This window comes from Abramis brama, assembly GCF_963993115.1.
Source record: "Abramis brama genome assembly, chromosome: 16".
Lineage (NCBI taxonomy): Eukaryota > Metazoa > Chordata > Actinopteri > Cypriniformes > Leuciscidae > Abramis > Abramis brama.
Window position 1 is genome coordinate 24,975,726 of NC_139978.1, and position 23,470 is coordinate 24,999,195.

The 23,470-nt window shown below is 38.1% G+C and overlaps 1 protein-coding gene and 1 long non-coding RNA gene across 6 annotated transcripts in view; one reads left to right on the plus strand and one right to left on the minus strand.

Moving 5' to 3' along the window:
* The window catches only part of mad2l2 (mitotic arrest deficient 2 like 2), a 30,175-nt gene extending 8,997 nt beyond the window's left edge, over positions 1-21,178 (minus strand). For 3 of the 5 annotated variants that reach the window (XM_084138416.1, XM_084138415.1, XM_084138417.1), the window contains exons 1-8: positions 20,851-21,178; positions 20,642-20,760; positions 20,424-20,495; positions 20,190-20,290; positions 20,015-20,109; positions 19,836-19,909; positions 17,165-17,257; positions 16,634-16,801 (exon numbers count right to left, since the gene is read on the minus strand). In XM_084138416.1, the coding sequence (XP_083994542.1) occupies positions 16,763-16,801; positions 17,165-17,257; positions 19,836-19,909; positions 20,015-20,109; positions 20,190-20,290; positions 20,424-20,495; positions 20,642-20,760; positions 20,851-20,890 (633 nt within the window). In that variant the 5' untranslated portion in view covers positions 20,891-21,178 and the 3' untranslated portion in view covers positions 16,634-16,762. Of the gene's footprint in view, positions 1-9,351; positions 9,487-9,788; positions 9,898-9,994; positions 10,091-10,195; positions 10,279-10,391; positions 10,484-10,590; positions 10,698-10,794; positions 10,901-11,207; positions 16,802-17,164; positions 17,258-19,835; positions 19,910-20,014; positions 20,110-20,189; positions 20,291-20,423; positions 20,496-20,641; positions 20,761-20,850 lie in introns of those variants that run through there. The other 2 variants (XM_084138414.1, XM_084138413.1) reach the window with 2 other exon arrangements.
* On the plus strand, positions 25-22,596 carry LOC311098294. The gene is made up of 3 exons (XR_014609448.1): positions 25-4,606; positions 22,208-22,330; positions 22,460-22,596. It is a non-coding gene; the product is annotated as an uncharacterized lncRNA (long non-coding RNA).
* Positions 22,597-23,470: the final 874 nt, after the last annotated feature.

The window sequence follows — 23,470 nt, forward strand, 5'->3', positions numbered from 1 at the left end:
GTGAGGAAACAGTCACATATAACTATAAAAACATAAAATACTTGGTGTCCACACCAAACGCGCGAGTATATTAGGCTACATCATATTAGTGATGGGCAATCCGGCTCTTTTTCGTGAGCCGGCTCGTTTGACTCATCTCACTGAAAAGAGCCGGCTCTTTTTGACTCACAAACGGCTCTTTAAAAAATATATGTTTTAACTCGCTGAAAGTCCACCGCACAACTGTGCAACATGAATATTCACATTTTTAATTGTCCATAACAACCCGAAAACTTGTCTGCTTGCCTTGCACATCTAATTAATGGGCAAAGTTATGACTGACTATTTTTCTTACCTTCTTTTTTTATTTTTTATGTGGATGTTATATTGAGCTTGTAGAAGTTTAGCTCTTGCGTTCTTCTGAACATCTTGCGCTGCCATTGCCCGATATCATTTCTGAGTCATATCAGACCATAATCTATCTCTCTTTTAAATGCCTATTCCACGAGTGGTAGCTACGACTGGCTGTTTTAAAATATAACTAATATCGAAACAAAATAACAAAACAACCCAGGCAGTCTCATCTACGAGACGTTTAGGCCTCCTCCAATAGTAGGCTACTGACAGCTAGGGTCATAGCTTGCAGGTTTGCTTAGTGGCAAACTTTTTTCATTTGACTGGTTCAACCGCCACCCGCCCGAATTTAATTAAAATATTATTTTTCGTCACGTCATCCGCCCGATCCGCGGTTTATCCGCATCTAGTGTGTGTGTGAGAGTTAGCTCGGCCCTCCCTCATGCAGTTTAATTGGTTGACAACATTGCGTGTATGATTGACAGGAACAGAATGTGAGGCTGATAAGACAGTCGAAACAAATGTGTGCGCGCCTTTAGGCCTATATAATTATGTTTTTGTTGGTTTTTGAATTAGTCAATTATTTTAAATACAATTAAAATCATTCATTATTTCATTATTAGCCTACATAATGATTTAATTTCTATAGGCTATATTTTTAAAAGTAGAGTCGGCTCTTCAGATATGCGAGCCGGCTCCCGTCGTTCACCTACAAGAGCCGGCTCTTAGATCCGGCTCATTCGCGAACGACCCATCACTACATCATATGTGTGCACACCAAACGCGAATTTGATTACTTGCGCGAGTAGATTAGGCTACACACAAAGTCATTGCAAAGACCAAAAGGGTCGCAAATGACGCGAATTGGGCGACGCGGTTGCCGCGAATGCTCGATATTTGCCTTTTTCTCTCGTCTTTCACGCAAGTTAAAAAATTTCAAATTTGAGCGTGAAATTAGCATGACGCGTTGTCGCGCAAGCCAATCAGTTAACAAGTCCGTGCAATGGACACCTGTCTATCCTCAAGTAGCACTGGAAGCGGCTGCCTGTCATCCAGGCGCAGTTCCTGGAGTAGACGGTGAAATTCACCGAATTTTGTGCTCCTCTGGATGCTGCTGACCCCAGACACATCGGAGTTTGGGACTTCCACAACAGGTACAGAGCAGTTATCTCAAACATGGTTGATGACGGGAAAAAATGGCAGAAAGAAATGTTGTTGTTGATGTGCGTGAAGACAATCGCGCAATTTTTTTATTCGCGCGAGTGATGCGAAAAACAAGAAACATCCCGCGAGTAGCCTAGGCTAAATTTTCTTCGCTTTTGGTGTGAACACACCAATCTCCATGATCTGTTCATTTACTCACCCTCATGTCATTCCAAACCAGTTTAAAATACCTTATGTGTAAAAGAAGATATGATGATAGTAACCAAACAGTTTTACCATTGACTTCCACTGAATGAAAAAACAAAATACTGAGATATTTCACAAATATTTTCTTTTGTGTTTTCACAGAAGAAAGCGAGTAGCCTAATACAGTTTTTCAACGACAGGAAGCTGAGAAAATTATGACAGAATTTTCAGAAACCATCCTGTAGCGGACTTCACTCTTCACTCAACCTTCACAGGTTCACTCTCTTTCAGCTGACTCTCTCCAGTCACAGGCTATTCTCAAAGTGCATTTATACAGTAAAGTCTTATACAACAATTTCTTTCCGTGTCTCATTTATGAAAATTCACTTTAACACAAACCAAATTAAAGAAATAAAATTCAATCAAAAGTACATATTTTTACATTAATGTTATAGCCAGTATGTCTCAATTTTTTTAGATCGTATAGTGTTTTTTTTCTTTTTTTTTCTCTCTTCTTGTTGTTAAACATACCTGCAGTTTATTGACAGAGGACAGATAATTAACACACAAGCCTTCAGGTTCACTCTCTTTCAGCTAAAGGATGTATGAGAAAAGACACATTGAGTAGCCTACCGTTCTCCTTAACAGCAACTGCAATTCATCTAATACACAGGTCATAAATATGGTTATTAACAGTGGTAAAATGGGATTTGGCAGGTGGGGAAACCCTAAAATTTTGTGTTGGTGCAACAGGGAAAATTACTCACGGTGGGACAACATATTGAGTCTCGTGGTATAGCAATACTTTTTGGGTTATGAGTGTCACTGTAGCACCAAGTATCACAGTACTTATTTACTTGATATTTTAATGGTTTTATTTTGGTCCATTTACATCTACACTGATATGATGACAATACTATGTTAAAATTGCTGAACACCACAATATGGAACACAGCCTTTTTTTTTCACAATGTAAATTCCATCATAAAAATGGCTGAAGACAACTATAACAAAAATAAATCACAACAACAATTATGGAAATTTGACATTAGCCTACTTCACCTTCGACTTTTAACTCCACTGCAACATCCACTTGCTCTGACTAGAACAGCAACTGTCAGGGGCTGACTGGGACAAAAATTCAGCCCTGGCACTAGCCACACCAGCCCACATTACCACAGCCCCACACTGCCACCCCCCACAGACATTGGCATTCAAATGTGAGATAGTTAGGGGGCTTTGGGGGCTCCCCCAAGAAAATTTGGATTTCTCTGACCTACATATGTGCAATTTTAGACTTTTGAAGGCCAAAAAAATGGATAAGAAATAGCTTTAAAACCATGTCAGTGGGCATTAGATTATTTGTCAATACCTGCTCTCTCCTCATCTTCATCTTTCTTTTTCCCTCAGTTTTCTTATCCTGCCCTATTTCTTCCCCTCCTAAAGCTGAACTTTGACTGATGGTCTTTTCATTTTCATCTGTGTCAGAGAAGAAAGTAAACATAGGCTCAACTGATATTTATATGTTTTATGAATCATTTTCTTAGACAAGTTAATTTACTCAAGGCTACCTGTAGCCTAAGTCAGTACTGCCAATAGGAACCTTCTACAAGCTTTGCAATTTGAAAACGTCTGTTTTTAAATGTGGAATTTGTGACACTTCTATAATAACTATCAACTTGAGACTTGTTGAGAGAGACCAGAGCAGGCGCGAACGGTCCATTACCAATGACGTCACTCACAGATCAAACTCAAAATATTAATTATAAACAAAAATAAATATTTTCCCTGTCTTGCAGAACAAAATAAAGTTATTGATGATGTAAGATGTTTCAAATTCTATTTAACCAATTTAATAATTAAACAAATAAAAGTTTCCTGGACCACCAGGAAAACACCAAACACTACAATCCCTCTATATCAAAGTTTTTGCACCAAGAACAGACATTAATTTAGTTCAACATGAAAATTTTTTTCACTCTATACACCTAAGCCTGACATTTAAAACAAGAGCCAGCATTATGTAGGCTAAATGGATTCTGTTGTAATTATTTAACCTTTTCACTCGTGAAACAATGCAAGGAGGGTAAACACATGGCTACATGTGACAATGACTCTGACAATGACATTTGACATTTAAAATTGTGTAAACAAGCCACAGGGAATTCACAGACAGCTCATCATATGAGTTCTTCGCTGTCACTAATCGCTCATTTGGAACTCCCACATCGTTATCAAAGAAACATCCCACCGTTATCAAATTACAATATTTATGTTATATCATCTGCACACCGGATATTGACAAATACTATAGCCTACTTTACTTTCAAATTTAAAATCACATAATAGGCCCATTCATATACAAAACACACATTAGGCATATGGCCTATTGAAGGATTAAAATTAAGAATATGTTTTTAGATCTGCTGATCCTATTTCCCTACATAACATCACATAAAAAACTAAGGTGAACTATACTGTATTGGGCATTCAAGGTGAACATGAGGGCATCCATTTACTGATTAGATTTAACAGTTTCCTTTGAAGGGGTTTTGTTAGTCTTTGATCTTTCTACTAAGAGTTGAACTATGTGTGAATGTTTACCTAGTCTTGGTTCTCGTGACCATGTGTTGTTTATACAATTTGGGGGTACCATTATCTCAGTTGGGGGTAATTGCCTCTATTGTCTTTAGATGATTAGATTCAGTAGCCATCTCTAAGGCTGTGTGTAAGTTCAGCACCTTTAAGGACAGCCCACTGAATGGCCTATAAGATACCATGTAAAGTTCCCTCAGTCAGATCATGTTGGACGTTTCTACAGCCGCGTACGGCGGAGTTCTCAATAAAGAATAACTTCCGTTGAACGCGATCCCGACTGTCTCACTGGTCTCTGCTTCGATCAAAGAAAAATTTACAACAGATGGTAAAGAAAACTTTACAACACTATCTAATCAATATTATCAAAACATTGTATTAGTGTAGTTCTATTAGACTAGCCTACTTAAATATTTAATTGACTATATTGCAGCTATTAATTGACTATTAACAGATTTGAAGCTGTAGGCTACTGTAACTGTCATTCAATATGAAAATAAATTTTGATTTGGTTAACTAAATGTGTTCTTAATCAATGGTCTTAACTCAATTATTGTAGCGGCCTCATCTTGTGTGCTTTCTCTCCCATGGGGCAAATTTAATTGCCATAACAATTCATAAATATTCTAGTTTGAATAATAACAACAAATATTTTTGAACAAGCTACTCAAATGCTTACGTAAACTCAATCGCAGAGCCATTTAAAAACTCTTCCAACGGCTCTGAGCTCCATCGTTAGTTTAGACTGTTGATGTGATGCGCAATGACAGTTGGTTGATTTTCACTCTCCATTTCCTGTGATGTAATGAGATATTCCCTTATACCCTATGCTGTTCCCAATACCTTTTGAACTGAACATGTTCGCTCTCTTCGGATTGGAATCTCACTTAAGATGGCACCCTGTGAAGTCCACTTCGAATGGAACTTTACTGTGAAAGATTTCACAAATGAAAGTTAAGACCAAAACTGTAGGCCTACTGTGACCCAAATACATGACCACTTTTTACAAATTTATAAATTTTTACACTGATTTATGTAATGGATTTGACCATTATTCATTGGCACAGCCTGTATAATTATACAAGAAAAAGGGGACAGAGCAGTGAGAAACAGCAAAACATGACAATATGCGGTTGTGAAGGTTTTGCCAAATCAGGCTCAATCTAAACCAAATTATTTGGTATCACTGCTGTCTGTTTATTGGAAACCGATGTGAAAAATGAACACCTATTTTTCACATTTAACAGTGTATCTACAGCATGAGTTCATGCTTTCATTTGGCATGCTCTTTATTGACCTTATGTAGCCCCGTCCGATTTGAGCACTGCGCTCGATGTGTTCTGTCTTCCAGTTTGTGTTTCCACAGCATGAAGGTAAGATCTTACAGATTTATGAACGAACTGCTCGTTTTAAAATCTTCCCGGTCTACTGACATTTGTTGTTCAAAAATTACAATGCTCATGATAACTTTAGTTAACTCTATCATAAGTAAACCCACATCACCAGCTAATACATTTTTGACAGTGATGCCATAGAAATATACGGAGCTACCACAAAATGGAAGTGAAAACACAAAATTCTAAAGATGGCTGCGTGCTTGTTTCTCAGGCCCGGTTGGATAGGATCAGTGAAAATGCATATGAACTGATTTCTACAACCAATTAAATACATAGATTGATAATTATAATGTAATTATCAATTATAATTAGACCTATCATCAAATAGAAATATCAATCTGTATAAGAAGGAACATTCACAAAAAAACTTAGTGGCTAAAGATCATAGTTCGAATCTAACAATGTAAAAGCTGTTTTGAAAATCTTTAGAATTCTATAGCTCTCAACCACACTCATCTTCACTTTGTAAACGTGTATATGGAGCAGTTAAAGAACACAAAATTGTGCTAAAAATAAAACAGTAACATTTGAGTACAATGATAAATCTTGAAATATGAAAAAAATGACACAGAAGCTACACTGAAAAAAATGATTCATTGACTAGTTGAATTTACTAAAAAAAATTATGTTAATTGGATCCACATAATTGATTTTAGCTACATTTAAACAAATGCATTACGTTGAACTAAGTTCAGCTTAATGCATTTGTTTAAATGTAGCTAAAATCAGTTGTGTGGAACCACTTACGATATTTTTTTTTAGTAAATTCAATGATTTCAGTAAATTCATTGAATTTACTAAATGTTTTTATCGTAAGTGGTTCCACACAATTGATTTTAGCTACATTTTAACAAATGCATTACGTTGAACTTAGTTCAACGTAATGCATTTGTTTAAATGTAGCTAAAATTAATTATGTGGAACCAATTAACATAATTTTTTTTAGCAAATTCAACTAAGTCAATAAATCATTTTTTTCAGTGTAATATGATTCTTTAGGGTATAAATTAAAAGTTTGTAATATACTTTAATTAAAAATTCTCATTAGTATTGTAAGAAAACAGCTCTGTTTTCAGCACGCCGTTTAAGTGCATGTGTCTTTAAATGATAATGAGCTTTGCTCACCCCGCCCCTCTGTTCTGTGCGTACACCGTTTGAAATAATAACACAATAACCATAACGCATTGTTCCTTGTTCAAACGTGGGATTATGAATTATATTGAGAACGTCGTACATAGAAAACATGCCGTAATGTACCTGAGTGTAAACAGCCGCATTCATTGTGAAGCGTGCAAGCGATTTGCAAAGAGTAACTTAATATAAAGATTAATATAAAGGTTAATAAAACGTTACACTCACTTCAGTTCTAATGGAGGTGCAGCACGAACACAAATAGTTGGTACTGATCCTTTTTTCAGGAGCAGCTTCTTAGCAAAACGTCTCCGGTTACTATCGTAACCTCGGTTCCCTGAGAGGCGGGAACGAGACATTACGTCAAAGACGCATATGGGAACTCCCTTCCTCCTCATTTTCACTGAAATCTTATAGGCTAACGCCAGCTGGAGACAGCTGGCCAATTGACGCGAAACATGCAAATGCTGACCGGTCCGCGGGCAGTATAAATAGCATGGGCGCGACAATTACGTCAGAATCAAGACTGAACGCTAGCACAGCTGAACAAACGGCGAGCACGGCGGCTGACGTAATGTCTCGTTCCCGCCTCTCAGGGAACCGAGGTTACGATAGTAACCGGAGACGTTCCCTTTCAAGGCGGTCACTTCAACATTACGTCAAAGACGTATATGGGAACTGTATAGAATCCCGCCGTGAGAGCAGTGAAGATAAGCCCTAAACGGGGTCAAGCTACACTCCCACGAGAGACAACAGTTCTAAGCCAGCAGCGCCGCTAGGAGCACTCGAACTGATGGCGAAACTAGACCAAGAAACGTCTGTTCCGACCTACCAAGTTGCATATCCAATGCAATGAAGCGAAGGCTGCACTGGAGGGCAGCACAACACCATAAGCACTCAAGCACAAGAGTTAACAGTGTCGACGGCAATAGCGGTGACAGCTGCATAACCTTATAGCCATACACAGAGTTAACAGAAATTGAAAACTACTGTGTAATGCGGAAACAGCTATGTAACATTACAGTCATAACACAGAGTTAGCAGCAATGGTAACTCTGCATAATGCAGACTACTGCACAGCTGGTGGAAACAGTTCATGAGTACATTAATAAAACTCACCGAACCCACGACGCTATAGGCAGTGCATAAAACTTGAACCCCTGGCGAACGTGTTCTGAGAAGACAGCCAGCATACCTATATCCCGTAGGCATTAAATCATATGAAAAGCGTCGAATTCAGTGAGAAAGTCTCAGTCCCTAGTACCATCCACCAAGCACACAAACAGCTAGTCAGACTGCTGCCTGGTGGTCCACGTACATCCGCAAAGCCCTTACAAGGCTAACAGCACTCTGAGCATCAGCATCATGTGAGGCTGACAGCTTCAGCAGAAGGCGGGCAGGGATAAATCTGTGCTCTGAACGGTGTAAGCGTCTTCGGAACGCAGTTTGGTATCGGACGGAGAGTGACGCTGCAGTCACTAGGTCCGAGACAATGTAACATCATTCACATAGAATGAGCGTAGGTCTCCAAGTGCTTCGCTGGGGCGAGAACAGGTGGAAAGGTCCTTCTCAAGGAGATCTCTCAGCACTTATTAGTGTGAAGTGTCTTGCTCAAACGAAGGACCCAACAGCGGACACACAAGAAGGTTCCACAGCTTGGGGCTGGGGTGCCAATCGTGCCGATCGCCTGTAGAAGCAGGACCTTACTGAGGGGGATTGTCATGGGGGGGCCCCATAACTCTCTCAGGTCCGTGAACCGGGGATGATAGGCCAGCAAGGGGGTCACGAGGAAACTGACACTCCCTTGTAGAACATAGTCCGATGTTCTATAGCCGATGTACAGAAGTGCAATTTAACACATAACTGAATGTACATAAACACAGTGCCAGTGGCCGTAGCGACAACAACTGTGAATATACGCAGTTAGATAATAGCCCCATACACTGTAAAACCCAACAAGTTAACTCAACTCAAACCGATTAAGGAAACTAATTGCGGCAAACCATTTAAGTTTTAAAATAAATACATATGAGTATTGTGAACTTATATATATTGAGTCATATTCACTCATAATTTAGTGTTCGTTTAGTCATTCATTTTGAGCATATGTAACTTGAATATTTTAAGTTCATTCCATTAAACTTTTAAAGTAATTTAAACCATTTAAACTAACTGGTTTGAGTTCATTTAATAAATCTAATCAAGTCATAACAACTATATAGCTACTCAAATGGTTTTAGGAAACCGATTGCGGTAAATGATTTAAGTTGATTAAACTCAAATTAATAAAGTTTTATAAGACAAAGGAAAAACATTGGTATAAAGCAGGGTTCCTCAAACTCGGTCCTGGAGGGCCACTGTCCTGCACAGTTTAGCTCCAACCCTGATCAAACACACCTAGCTGTGAGTTTCTAGAGATCCTGAAGACATTGATTAGCTTGCTCAGGTGTGTTTGATCAGTGTTGGAGCTAAACTCTGCAGGACAGTGGCCCTCCAGGACCGAGTTTGAGGAACCCTGATATAAAGAAATGGTCAAAGAAAAGGATGCAGTTATTAATAGTATTTATTGAAAAATAATTTATTTTACAAAAGGTTCTCAGTGATGAATGTTGTGAAAGATGGTCAGTCAGTCTCCTCACTGTCCAAAATACAAAACTGCACATGACTTCTGTCTGGCGAACTGTGAATAAACAAACAAACAAAAAAAACATTAATCTTCCACTGACAAAACTGGTTTACTCACAGCATAAATGCTAGAATAGAGGTTATGCGTGACGTCACCGTCGGCTAAGTGGCAAAAAGACTGAGCGGCAGCATTTGTTTTCACTATAAAAACACACATACACATCTAAAATGGAAAAGAGCTTTGAGATTGACAGTACAACTAGATTTGACAAGATCCAAAATGACTTACATTGCATTTCAAGGTGCACATTTTACATTCTTATCAGTTCTCAGTTCTTGCTTTCCCTGGGAAATTACCTTTTTCTTTAGTTTTTGCCATGTGAATGACAGTCACTGGAGGATAGTCAGTCAGTCTTCTTACTGAAATAGATCCAAAAATGCGCAGGACACGTTTGTCTATTTTGAACTGTAAAAAAAAAAATAAAAAAAAATAATACATTTTCCACTGACAAAAATGTAATTTACTCACAGCATAATAAATAGAATAGGTCAGTTTGTAGTACCTTTTTCTTTCATTTTTGCTACGTGAATGACAGTCGATGTGGAGGATAGTCAGTCAGTCTCCTCACTAGACCCTAAATTGCACGGAACACGTTTGTCTATGCAAATACGTGAGAAAACACAAAAATATGAATTACTCTTACACTGACAAAACTGTAGTTTACTCATCATTATAAATGAGGAAATATGTCAGCTTGTATTACCTTTTTTTTTTTTCGTATGAATGACGGTCAGTGGTTGATAGTCTCCTCACCGATATCCAAAATTGCCCAAGGGACACATTTGTCTATGACAAAATGTGAGAAAAAACACAAAATATTAATTAGTTTTCCACTGTCAAAAAATTGGTTTACGTTACTCACAGCATAATAAATAAAGGAATAAGTCAGCTTGTATTACCTATTTCTGCAGTTGTTGCCATGTGAATGACGGGCGGTGGATGGTAGTCTCAATCACTGATAATGATCCAAAATGGCTCGGGACACTTTTGTCTAAGCAAAAATGTGAGAAAACACACAGAAATTAATTAATCTTCCACTGAAAAAACTTAAGTTTACTCACAGCATTATAAATGAAGAAATAGGTCAGCTTGTATTACCTTTTTTATTTAGTTTTTGCCGGGTAAATGTCGGTCGGTGGACGATAACGTTATAGCTGCTAGTCTCCTCACAATATCCAAAATTGCGCGGGACACGTTTGTTTACGCTAAAATGAGAAAACACAAAAAATATTAATTTTCCACTTCTGTGGTTTACTCACAACATAATAAATAAAAGAGTATGTCAGCTTGTATTAACGTTACCTATTTCTTTAGTTTTTGCCGTGTGAATGACGGTTAACGTTAGCACTAGTGGAGTCAGTCAGTTTCGTCCTCACTGATAAATATCCAAATTTGCGCGGGACACGCTCTGTAAAAATGTGACAAAACGCACACACATATAAATTACTGTTCCAGTGACAAAACTGTCGTGTACTCACAGTACAACTAACTTACTGCCGCTGATTAAAAAAAATCTCTAAGTTAGTGCTAAATGCAATGTCGCGTTGGCTTGGCGTTTCTGTGACGTGACACAAATGGCATAACTTAGTCTTATTACAGTAGTTAGTAGCCTACATTACTTTAGCTAGTCGGTCTTCTTAAGATGAAGAGTAACGACAATACAACGTTAAACGTACAAGTGCTCTAAAGAGGACGAAGCATTTTGCCGTGCTTACCTGTTAAATCTCTCCATGGCCGCCATTCTGTTCCGACTCCGAGAGTTACTTCGTGTGTGAGCTGAGCTGTGGGGGATGGGCAGATTGAAATAAATACGCGGGTTTTTCCGGTGCGTGAGGGAGAACGCCGTAGAGAGACCTAAATGTAGGCTTCAAATGAAGCAGAAAATGTTAAATGTATTTATTTAAGTGTTTATTTCATCTCCTTATACAAAAGTAATTTCTTGAAAAATAAAATTTAAAAGCTAAAATAACAAATAGGTTATTCATAACTTATTCGGTTTAAGTTCTGCTTAATACATTGCAGTTTTTGAGTTAATATCACATATTTTATTAAGTTAAACTAACTTTTTAAAAAAAATAAGTTAAATGTACTCATTTAGTTTAGTAACTTTCAGTCTTAGGTTTTACAGTGTAATAGCATAGCACCTCAGAAGTACACAAACACAGTCGTAGCCGTAGCTAGAACTGTGAGTATACGAGTTAGTACAGAATAGCCAGTTGCAGTGAAGGAAACGGGGCAACATAACAGTGTAGCACATGTACGTAACAGCATCGGTCGCTGTAGCGCCAACTATACGCAGTAGCTCAGTATAGGCACTGAAGGATACGGGGCAACACCGCAGCATGAACACATCCATGTGCAATAATGCAGCGCAGGTCGCCGTATCGACAGAGACTGTGAATATGCACAGTTCGACTGGGATAGCTAGTTGCACTAGATACAGGGCAACATGACAGCATAACACAAGTGCGTAAGAATAGTGCATCCATGTATGTACATAACGCAGCGTAAGTCACCATAGCTGAGATGCACAGTTAGATCAGGATCGGATGGCTAGCTGCACTGAAGGAAACAGGGCAGCATTACAGCCTAACACACCCGTGCACGTACATATATCCAGAAACTGTGAATATGCACGGTTAGATTAAGATAGCTAGTTTTGCACTGAAGGAACAGGGCAACAAAATAGCAAAAACACGTCCTTGTACGTACATAAGTGCAGTGTAGTCGCCGTAGCGACAGAACTGTGAATATGCATAGTTAGATAGGACAGCTGGTTGTTGCACTGAAGGATAGAGGGCAACATAACAGCATAACACATCAGTGTGCACATTTAAAACATCTGTGTGTATAATGCAGCGCTAGTCATCGAAGCGACCGAACTGCATGAACAAGCGCAGTTCAAACACAATGGTCAGTTATGTTGAGGGCAACATAACAGCATAACGCTTCAGTGTGTACACAGATGCAGCGCAAGTCGCCGTGGCGACGACTGTGACTATGCACAGTTAGATAGGATAGCTAGTTGCACTGAAGGATACAGGGCAACGTGATAGCATAGTTACATTGATGCTGTACAAGCACAGCGTCAGAGGCATAGCGACATCGACGTCGTTAATCAGAATAGCCGATTGCACTGAGGATACAGGGCAATATATAACGGCATAAATCATAGACACATATCAATGTACATAACACAGCGTCAGTGGCAGCCCACAACAACTGTGAATACACAGTAATCAGAGTAGCCAGTTGCACTGAAGGAACAGGGCAATATATAACGGCGTAATTGTAACACATATCAGTGCGTAGTGTGTACACAGCGTCAGTTGCGTCGCACAGCAACTGTGAATACGTAGTAATCAGAATAGCCATATGCACTTTAGGATACAGGGCAATATATCACGGCAAAAATCATAACACATATGAGTGTGTAGTGTGTACGTAAACACAGCGTCAGTCGCATCGCGCAACAACTGAATACGCACTGTGTAGTAATCAGAATAGCCATTGCACTGAATGATACAGGGCAATATATAGGCTAATGGCATAAATCATTACACATAGAGTGCGGTGTGTACAATACAGCGTCAGTTGCATCGCGCAACAACTGTGAATACGTAGTAGTCAGAATAGCCATTTGCACTGAAGGATACAGGGCAATATACAACGGCAAAATTCATAACACATATCAGTGTGTAGTGTGTACGTAAACACAGCGTAGTTGCATCGCGCAACAACTACGAATACGTACTGAGTAGTAATCAGAATAGCCATTGCACTGAAGGATACAGGGCAATATACAACGGCAAAATTCATAGCACATATAGTGTGTAGTGTACACATAAACACAGCGTCAGTTGCATCGCGCAACAACTGTGAATACGTAGTGGTCAGAATAGCCATTGCACTGATGGATACAGGGCAATATACGGCAAATTCATAACACATATCAGTGTGTAGTGTGTACTTAAACACAGCGTCAGATGCATCGCGCAACAACTGAATACGTGGTATTACGTGCTGTGTAGCAATCAGAATAGCCAATTGCACTGAAGGATACAGGGCAATATCGCGGCATAAGCATAACACACACATATCAGTGTACATAAACACAGCGTCAGTGGCAGCACAACAACTGTGAATGTTGTAATCAGAATAGCCATTTGCACTGAAGGATACAGGGCAAAATATAACGGCACAAATCATAGCACATATAGTGTGCAGTGAGTACATAAACACAGCGTCAGTGGCGTAGCGACAACGACTGTGAATATGTAGTTAAATCAGCATGGCCAGTTGCACTGAAGGATACAGGGCAACATCAGCTGTAAGCACATCAAAATGTAATGTTACGTAGGCCCAGCGTCAACAGCATAAGCGGTAACGACTGCGCAACAACACTCACCGGATGTGCACTTCCATTGTCAGAGCGAGGCGGCTAGAGACCTCTCTGCTAGAGATCTATAGCATCCGTACTTTTTTTCCCTTTTAGACACGGAGCCATGGCCTTTGCCTCGTCTCTCTAGACGCGCGTCTTGCGCACGACTACCAAAGGACGCCGTGGAAGACGGAGTCTTCTTGAAGTAGCCTGGCTGAGATACCGGGCTGAAGTATTCCTATCAACAGGGGCTATCGCGTCGAGTCCTTCTAGCGAGCCCGCGAAGAGGACCGGAGTGGCGACGGGCAGCGTACTCGTCCTAGGGCGGGAGAGGGCCCACCAGCGGCCTGCTGGCGGCAGTGGGCCTCATCCCCGCGGATGCCCGGGTTATTCCCCTGAGGGCGCGCACTGTCCGGCACATGCCCGTCGTCCGTGAGTGCGGCCTCGGTTGAACTTGTTAGGGTAGAGCGAGTCGATAGGACCCGCACATATCTGGCATGTTAGCAGCCATCGGATGCGGGGAGGAAACATGGTGAGTAACCTCTATTGCAACTTCCACGATGACTTCAGATAAGACTTATAGCGTGAAGAAAGAGATTCTGACGTAATTGTCGCGCCCATGCTATTTATACTGCCCGCGGACCGGTCAGCATTTGCATGTTTCGCGTCAATTGGCCAGCTGTCTCCAGCTGGCGTTAGCCTATAAGATTTCAGTGAAAATGAGGAGGAAGGGAGTTCCCATATACGTCTTTGACGTAATGTTGAAGTGACCGCCTTGAAAGGGAACCAGTTTTATGCTGATCCTCGTTTGTAAAGCTGTCTGGTGAAATGATTCGCCAAACATGAAAGCATGGAGGTTGATCGTGGGGAATCCCCGCGTCAATGCTTTGGGAATATTCCATCAAAATATCAAAATGACTGCTGTGTTCCTTATTACACCCAAGAACAGAACGCCACAATCGCTTAGACGATGCCATTCTTCTCCAGCATATCAATGCACTATGATGACAGACAGGGCGGGTCTGTGTTGAAACGCTACTGTCAATCACAATCAACTTGTAAAGTGCATGTACCATTATATGATCCCTTTAAAAAAAAAAAAAAAAAAAAAAAATCCGTTCCACATGAGATAACAGCAGCTGCTTTCATGCATGTGACTCCTTGAGTCACATCAGCTACAGACAAAAAACATCATGAATGTTTATAGCTACATTTAAAGTGCTTATCCTGAAAACATTATTTTTAAGATTGCTATAGCTAGAGTCTTAAAGTTCACTAGAGAAAGTTTTTTTTTTCTTTTTTCTCCATAACAAATAATACTATCAGGATAACAAGTTGAAATGTAAAAATTAACATGAATGTCCAAACAATAAAGGTGTGTATATTAAAAGTGTCACATAAAAAACAACTAAAAACCACACTCTGGAGATTTATTTTCATTACTGAAAATAGCTATTTAATTATTTAAATGATCTATAACATGACAGACGGGCTATCTATAGTATGCACGTCACGGCTAAAATTTAGTGCTCTAGCACAGAGATTTGCAGGAAATTTGCAGGAATACAATACAAGAAATCTACATTTCATTTCACCTAAACTTAATGTAGAACACACATTCATTTCCCTCACAGAACTGGAACAGCCACTTTCTCTTATACTTTTTTTAACACAGTTCTAATAAATGAACAGGAAGTTCTGCTTTTGTGAACTTTAAATACTGTTTACTTTATCTGGATTGAAGATATTTGTTTGTATTAGCACAGAGCTGCAGGAAGAGAGATAAGGAAATCTCTACAATTACAGTCAGAATTTTAAGGATCTGTGTATGCGTTGAAAAAATATCAAACAATGGTCTGGGCAAATATTCAGACCAATCATTTGAATTCATTTAAATTCAGTGGATTAAATTAGCAATGTCTCAAAATAATAATGGTCTGGGATTCAAGATGACACCATATTTTGTTTTATGACCTAATGCCATTTTTATACATAAAAGTGTGTTCTTCTGCAAAATAGTTGTGCATGCTGAGGTAAAATTGATTTAAAATGAACAGCGTTCACCAGGTTCAACAAAATTAATAGAACAGTATCACCTAAACTTAAAACAAATATGGCTGTATATTTAGCCTTTTTAGATTCTAAATGAGTATTTACACGTTCCCATCAGTTTTAAAAACATCCAACCAGGCGCAATCAGAATGTGTTTTCAGGTTTGGAAAATTAACTAATAATAAGTGTGGGAACAATGACAGCATATCCTCACTTTAACTTGATAGTGTTAATGAACTATTTATTCCTGTCGGTACAAAAATATGGCAATGTGGACCACTTTCAGTCAATGTTTTCTTAAAGTGATAGTTCACCACAAAATTAATAAATCTGTTATAGCAACTGTCTCTCTTGTGAACCTGAGGGATCCTTCAATACTGTGGATAAATAATAGGTGTTTACATACCATGTACACAGCATATCTGTTTATTTCTGTTACCAGGAAGAAACATTCACAAAAACAAGATCATAATTTTAATCTAATGTAAAAGCTGTTTCAAAAATGTAATCTTTCAAACTCTATCTGTGCTCCCAAAGACACATGTAGTGTAACTGGAGTCACAACAGAGATATAAAAGTGAAAGATGACAAAATTGAATAAAAAATAAAACACAGGACAATTTCAGAACAAAGACAAATCTTGAGCAAAAAGTGATAAAAATGAAACAGGCAAAAGATACAGATATACTGATAAACAATTCTACTTACTTAAAAAGAAGTTAAGTCCAGCTCAATATATTTCCTTTAAGTTTTTGAGAAATACATAAACATGAACTGAAAACCGTTCCCTGTAGAAACTGAAACTAACAAGCGGTAATCTGCAAAGCTTGCAGTGCATCAAGTTTTCTGTGTTTTTTCTTCTACGTAGAGTTGCATCTGTTCACAGGAAAAGAGAAAACACGTTTTGATAATGTTCAAAGACTGTTACTAGTATATACCTTTTTTCTGAAAACAGGTGTTACTTTCTTTTTTTACAAGAACATGGTGTTCTGTGTCAGTGGAGTAGCTTTGTGGCTGCTTTGTAGTGCGATTGCTATGACCAAGAAAATAGAATATGGTCATGAAATACTTATTTTTTAAATGTAAGATTTAGACACGTTTATTTAATTTAATACTATTAGCACAACAATGTGTGAGTGAAAAAAAAATTCTCAATATTTAATGTGTTCCTTTTTCACTCAGAATGATCCAAGAGCATTTTGTGGCAGCAATGAAATCGGACTGTTGGGAATGTCTCACCTTGAGAATATCGGAAGTCATCGTTTTTAGAGGAATGAGTTTTGCCTCTTCCATGTGAACTTCCTGCTCATCTGCTACAATCCATGGAAAATCCTGTAAAGATGATAAGACAAGAATGCGCAAGATAAGATATTTAAAGGGATAGTTCACCCAAAAACCGGGCGCCTGTATAACAAATGGGCGCGCCTGTATAACATTGCGCGATCCGTTTGAAATGGATGTGGGATGTGCTTGCCTTGCATTATGATCATTGTATATTGACCTTCAGCATTCACTTAAAACAACATTAGCCATTATATAGATTTATTCAAATCAACCAAATCAATAGGCATCGCAGGGCCATTAAGTTCAAACCAGGCCAGCCTATTATAATCAAATTTCCTCAAATAAAAGTTATTCCACATTAATCAGTTAAGGTATTGTTGTTTGTTACCACGGCAGCCACTTGCATATCCGAGTTTGAACGCTCTTCTCGTTCACATGACGGGTCGCAAAATTGCAAGTATTTTCTTTGTTAGGTTGTTGATATAGCAACTGTTTAAGTGTCAATTAAGTTTCAATAATTGTTTTTTTCATTCATCATTTTTCTCCTTTAATCCGATATAAAATTCGATACTGTATTGGGATTTCCTCCTTTGGTATAGCCAAGGTAGATTAAGATGGAGCAGGTGTAAAACAAACATGAGCCGTCTTTATCTGAGGTACATTCCTGTCATGAATGACATTCCTCGGTGTAGATGTTGACAGCACATTAAGCGGTGCTCCCGCAAATTATCCATAACCCCAAGGTTTTCCGTTCAAATAGCTATTACTGCTTCTTCAGTAGTCCCTGTATTTGTGTTTCTAATACTGAAAGTTCGTACTCAATAGCGTATCTCAAGATCTCTTTGTTCTAACATCCTGCAATGTTGCCGCCATGTGGGGAATTAGTTTTAGTTCTTTGCGGACCTGCCTTGCTTTGAGTGAACACTTGATATTTCAAACTGACTTGATCCGAATGATTTTAGTGATCTGTTGGGTTTATATTTAGTGAACATCTCTGCAATGTATTGAGGTCAGGCCATTGAGTGATTTATATTAAAAAAAGTAATAGTACTTTAAAGTCAATTCTAAATGTAACTGGAAGCCAGTGTAAAGTCCTGAGGACTGGTGTGATATGTTCATATTTTCTGCTCAGAATCCTGGCAGCAGCGTTCTGTATGAGCTACCGCTGTCTAATGGTCTTTTTGGGAAGGACAGTGAGGAGTCCATTATTATAGTCCACCCTGCTGATGATAAAGGCAAGAACAACTTTCTCAAGTCTTGACTGGATACGAAATACTCTTAAGATAATAGTATGCTGATTTAAGCTAGTTATTGCTGTGACATGACTACTGTCTGGCTCCAAAATCACACCAAGATTCCAGACTAGATTTTTTTTTTTAAGGTAAAAAGGTATTGTCGTGGAAATTTTAAACTGTATATTAAACTAACCATGTTTCTAACATTTGAACAGAATGTACAGTTCGAAACCAAGGGAAAACTTGTGACTTTGAGTGTGTGTGTGTGGGTGTATAAATAACAAAAAGGGGAAATTAAACTAGACAGATGACTAGTTCTCAAACCTTGTGATAAGTAATTACAAAAACAGAGTTTGCTTGTGCCAGTGACAGAGGGAAAAGGTTGGGGCTTTTGAACCAATTGAACCAATCATATTGAAGGTGATATGTTAGTCACTATAATCTTATATGTTGTCTCGATTCTATAAAAACTGTTGTATCTGTGTTGGGATTCTCAATGGAATTTGTCTGAGATCCTCCGGCCTTGCTTCTTGGGAGATTCCCTGAAAACTGCTCGGGAAGATCTCCTGGCCGTGATTAAAGCATTTAAAGGACATTTGCAGAAGTCTATTTGTCGATTATTCCTGCACAGGAAGCTAGTTTAGGAAGTAAGCTAGTTTAGGGGAACTAGTTAGTTAGGTGACTATTATTGGATGGGGACGTTGATTTGTAGACGAGACCCAGATAGACTAAACGTCGACAGTAGACGTTTGGGGACGTTGATTTGTAGACGAGACCCAGATAGTTAGGTTTAGGGAAAAATCTACCACAGTATGCATTCACTTTGAGAACTTCATCTTTGTTTCCAAATGCAATTACTTGTTTAAGTGAAGAAAGTTTTGGCACATCCAGCTGTTAATTTCATCAATGCATTGGCACAGGGAATCAATAGGGCTGTAGTCCTTAGGCGAAAGGGCTAAGTAGATCTGGTGCCATCTGCATAGCTGTGGTAAGCAAAGTAAGTTTTAAACTCCAGAAAAGATTGAAGATGTCAATAAAGTTCAGTCCCCTCATGTTGCATGTTTTTGCAGCCATGAATTTTGACCAAGCAATCTTGAAAACCTATTAGTTTCTCTTTTTGGGAGTTGTCCACTGTTGAACGAATGAATTTTCAGCTTTCCAAGTGTTTCAAAGAGACAGCAGGAAATAAAAAAAATAAAAAAAAGATAATTGCAACTTTTTATCTCACAATTCTGACTGACTTAATAAAATGTTCCACTCTATGGTGCAAACAAGCTTCCATAAGTTTGCATGTTCATTTTTTTGGTCTTCTGGCAAGATTCACTTAGATATCCATTCCAGTCAACAGAGTGAGCAAAAGAAAAGAAAAGAAAAAAGGGGTTTTAACACACCTTGATGACCTGAACTTTTTCCATGTTTCTTGTGGCAGCCTCCCTGGTGTGTACCAGCACTGTGAATGTACATCCTGTGGAGAAAAAAAAAAAAAGCACAGTAATGTAAATGACTTTATTCAATAAGTGTAAGGTCATTATCCGGGTACCTTGGTTTGCGGTGAAGGCTGAGCACCTACCTGGAGGATTGGTGTCTAGAACAGCGTCACACACACTGATTTTTAGAATCACAGCTCTCAGCAGCTGCTCCACATGGGACAGCAGAGTCTCTGAGCTGACACGGAAAAAAATCACACACATATGAAAGACACGCACAATGTTTGCTTCAAAAACATTGAACCAGCTGTAACTCACCTGATGGACAGCAGTGGAGGCTGTGAGATCTCAAACACAAATCTCTCCACTGGATGATGCTCTTTATCCATGATCACCACTACAACCTTCTCAGCCTCATTCTGCACAAACAACATCAAACATGTCTTATCCACTCACTTATGTTTTGTAAAAATGGAACGGTCATATATTATATTGCTCAACCTGTTTTTCTTTCATATGTGAACATTAAACAAAAATGAAATAAAAACTCACCTTCTCTATCAGTGGCTTGACACAATGGAGCGTGTCTTGAATGTACTGATTTAACTCAGGATGGCATGACATCTGTCAAATTAAATATAAGTGGTCAAAACATTTATTTCAGTCAGCACTACCTTTGGGCTCACTTGTGCTGACTAATGCTATAAGATTTCCAAAAACATTGATTTAAGAGTGCATTACAGAGCTATCATCAATCTTAAAAACATTACCTGCACAGGAACGTTATATTTCTTCCTTTTCTGAAAGATACCAGACGGATAAACTTCTCTGACATAGAGGATGAGGTGAATTGCCACTTCCAAAAACTCACACAGAATGTCAGCAACAACTGCAAATGATCAATATAATCAGAATACTCACAATGGTGTTATTTGAAAGCTGTACCGTGCAGTAAATTTACAAATGAACTGCAATTTACCTTGGCCAAAATTAAGGTCCTGCCTTGTCAGAGTGGCCATGGTGAAATAGCCAGAAATAGATGCAACAACCTTTAATGAACTGATGATAGTCTCACATGTCAGCGATCATGCATGGTCGCTTCAGAATATCTGTGCATTCGGTAAAAAATGCGAGTCCTCTGCGAAAAACCCTAGTGCAATACATTCACTGCTATAATTTGAAAAATGTCTGTCATCCACAAATAAACATTAAATAAACAAACATTTAATAAAACAAGGCAGCATCTCCTACATTTTTTTGATTCTCGAAGGATCAGTATGTTTACAATTTTCTTCTAATCTGCAGTAGAACAGTAGCGCTATATGGTTTATGTGATTCTGCTGCCACCTACCGGAGTGGATGAACGTGACAAAGCTCCTCAGCACTTGGAGAATTGAACAGGGAAGTGATTTTGAGAATCTTTATTCTACTCACTTTGTGTGTGAATGAAAGGAATATACTAGTGTGATTATTAAATGTTATATCTCATAGTATGCAGTAGCCTAAGTAAGTAAGTTGGCAGTAAGGCCAGAGTCAGAGATCACATAAAATGCATGGTTAAAGAACTAATTCTTTTCACCCCCTAAAGTGAGTAAACTGGCTGGTGAATAATGAAAAGTATTAACATCAAGGAAAGACAACTATGATAACTGACTGTGTATTAAATTCTGCAGGGATTTCATAAGATTTAACTTGTTTGTATAAAGATAAGTTGATGCTTTTAATGAAATATTTATTTATTTAACAATATGACACACTAGTTCTTCACAATATTAAGCCTACTTCACTTAGGCAACAAGACATGTTTATTTTTATTAACCAAGACAGCAGTTTAGGGATTTCATTTATGACGGGCTGTGAGCAAAGGTTAGCCAAATGTCCTCATGGACCCACTGCTCTTAGGATTGACACGCATAAGACAGTGTGAGAGACTAAGGATTTGATGACTTCCCAGTTGATGTCCTGAGAACGTGTGTGTATTCAAATTAGGCTTCGATCGGCAGACAGATTTGCAAATAAAGCTTTAGGAACTTGGGGGAAAACAACCACAACTCTTTAAGAGGGAAACACTGAATATAAATACACAATAGCAGCTGTATATACTTCTCCATGTAATGGACCTCAGTCACTAACATAACATGATTCATCATATTATTAATTAACTCTTCTTTAACATTGATAACTGAACTGCTGAATGATTTACTTTCCAAGACACAGCCAAGCCCATTACCTGAAAGTAAACTTGAAATGATTTTATGTCTAAAAGTAGCAGGGCAAGTTTTTGTTCAGCAAGTTTGCTAGTATAGCTTCTCCTTTTTATTTACTTTCTTTTCTAGCTGACTTTGAGGAGCAGAAAGCTGGAAGGAAATGGAGTCCAATGAAGCCAGTGTTCAGTACAACCGCTGGAGCGAAGACAGCATGAATATGCCAGTACTGCAGTCACAGTCCAGACTGACTGGGTGAGAATCCACTATATATGATTCTAGTTTTCAGAGAACTGAAAAATAAACAGTGTTAAAGCAAAACTTCATAAGTTGTTATTGGATGCAATCAGATAATTCATGTCAATCTCATCTGTGCCCATATAGACTCTATAACAGTCTGTGCACTGGACGGCTGGGTATCGTGCTGAAAGTGGCAGCATCTTTGACCGTGATGGTAGTTATATACATAGCTGGATACATCACAGGATACTACGTTCACAGATGCTGATGAGGACACGAAGTAACTGGATATTGAAAAAAAAAAAAAAACTGGCTCTTATTGGAAACATGAATTATGTCCATAAAGGAAACATTGCATAAGAGTTTACCAACATTTATCAATATTTTTTGGAATGTGTCATTCTGCAACACAGACAAATGCATTACATTTAAGTCAATATATTAACCAATTAAATATAACAAATAAACAAACAAAAAAAAAAAGTTTTTTTTTTTTAATGTCAGTGATCTCACCATCTCATATTCAAAAGAACATCAAAGGAGTCGCAACAGATATATTCAGCTATTATGGCAACTAAAAAAAATCTAAAGCTATAAAAAAAAGAAAATGAGGTTCAATTTGTTAACATTATTTAATGCATAGTATTTATTAATCTACAGTAATATTAATTCCTATTCTAAAATTAGAAGCCAGTAAGACCTTTTTACAGGAATGAATAGTTTTAGCAATGCATTTAATTGATTGCTGTTCTTTTTAACTTTTATTCATAAAAAAAATCATGAATTTTTTTCCCCACAAAAAATCTAGCAGCACAATGTTTTCAACATTGACAATAAGAAATGTTTCATGAGCACAAAATCAGCATATTTGAATGATTTCTGAAGGATCATCTGAAAATTCAGCTTAAAAATCTTTTATTTTTAAAATTATAAATCTGTTAAATTGTAATTATATTTCACAATATTACCATTTTACTGTATTTTTGATCAAATAAATGTATCCTTGTGAAAAGTGACTTTTTTCAAAAACACTAAAAAGTCTTACTGACATCAAACCTTTTTTTAAGCAATACTATATCTTTTCATGTTGAAGTTACTGTTTTAATAATGATCATGACACCTAATACATTAACTGTTGTTAACTAACTAAACATT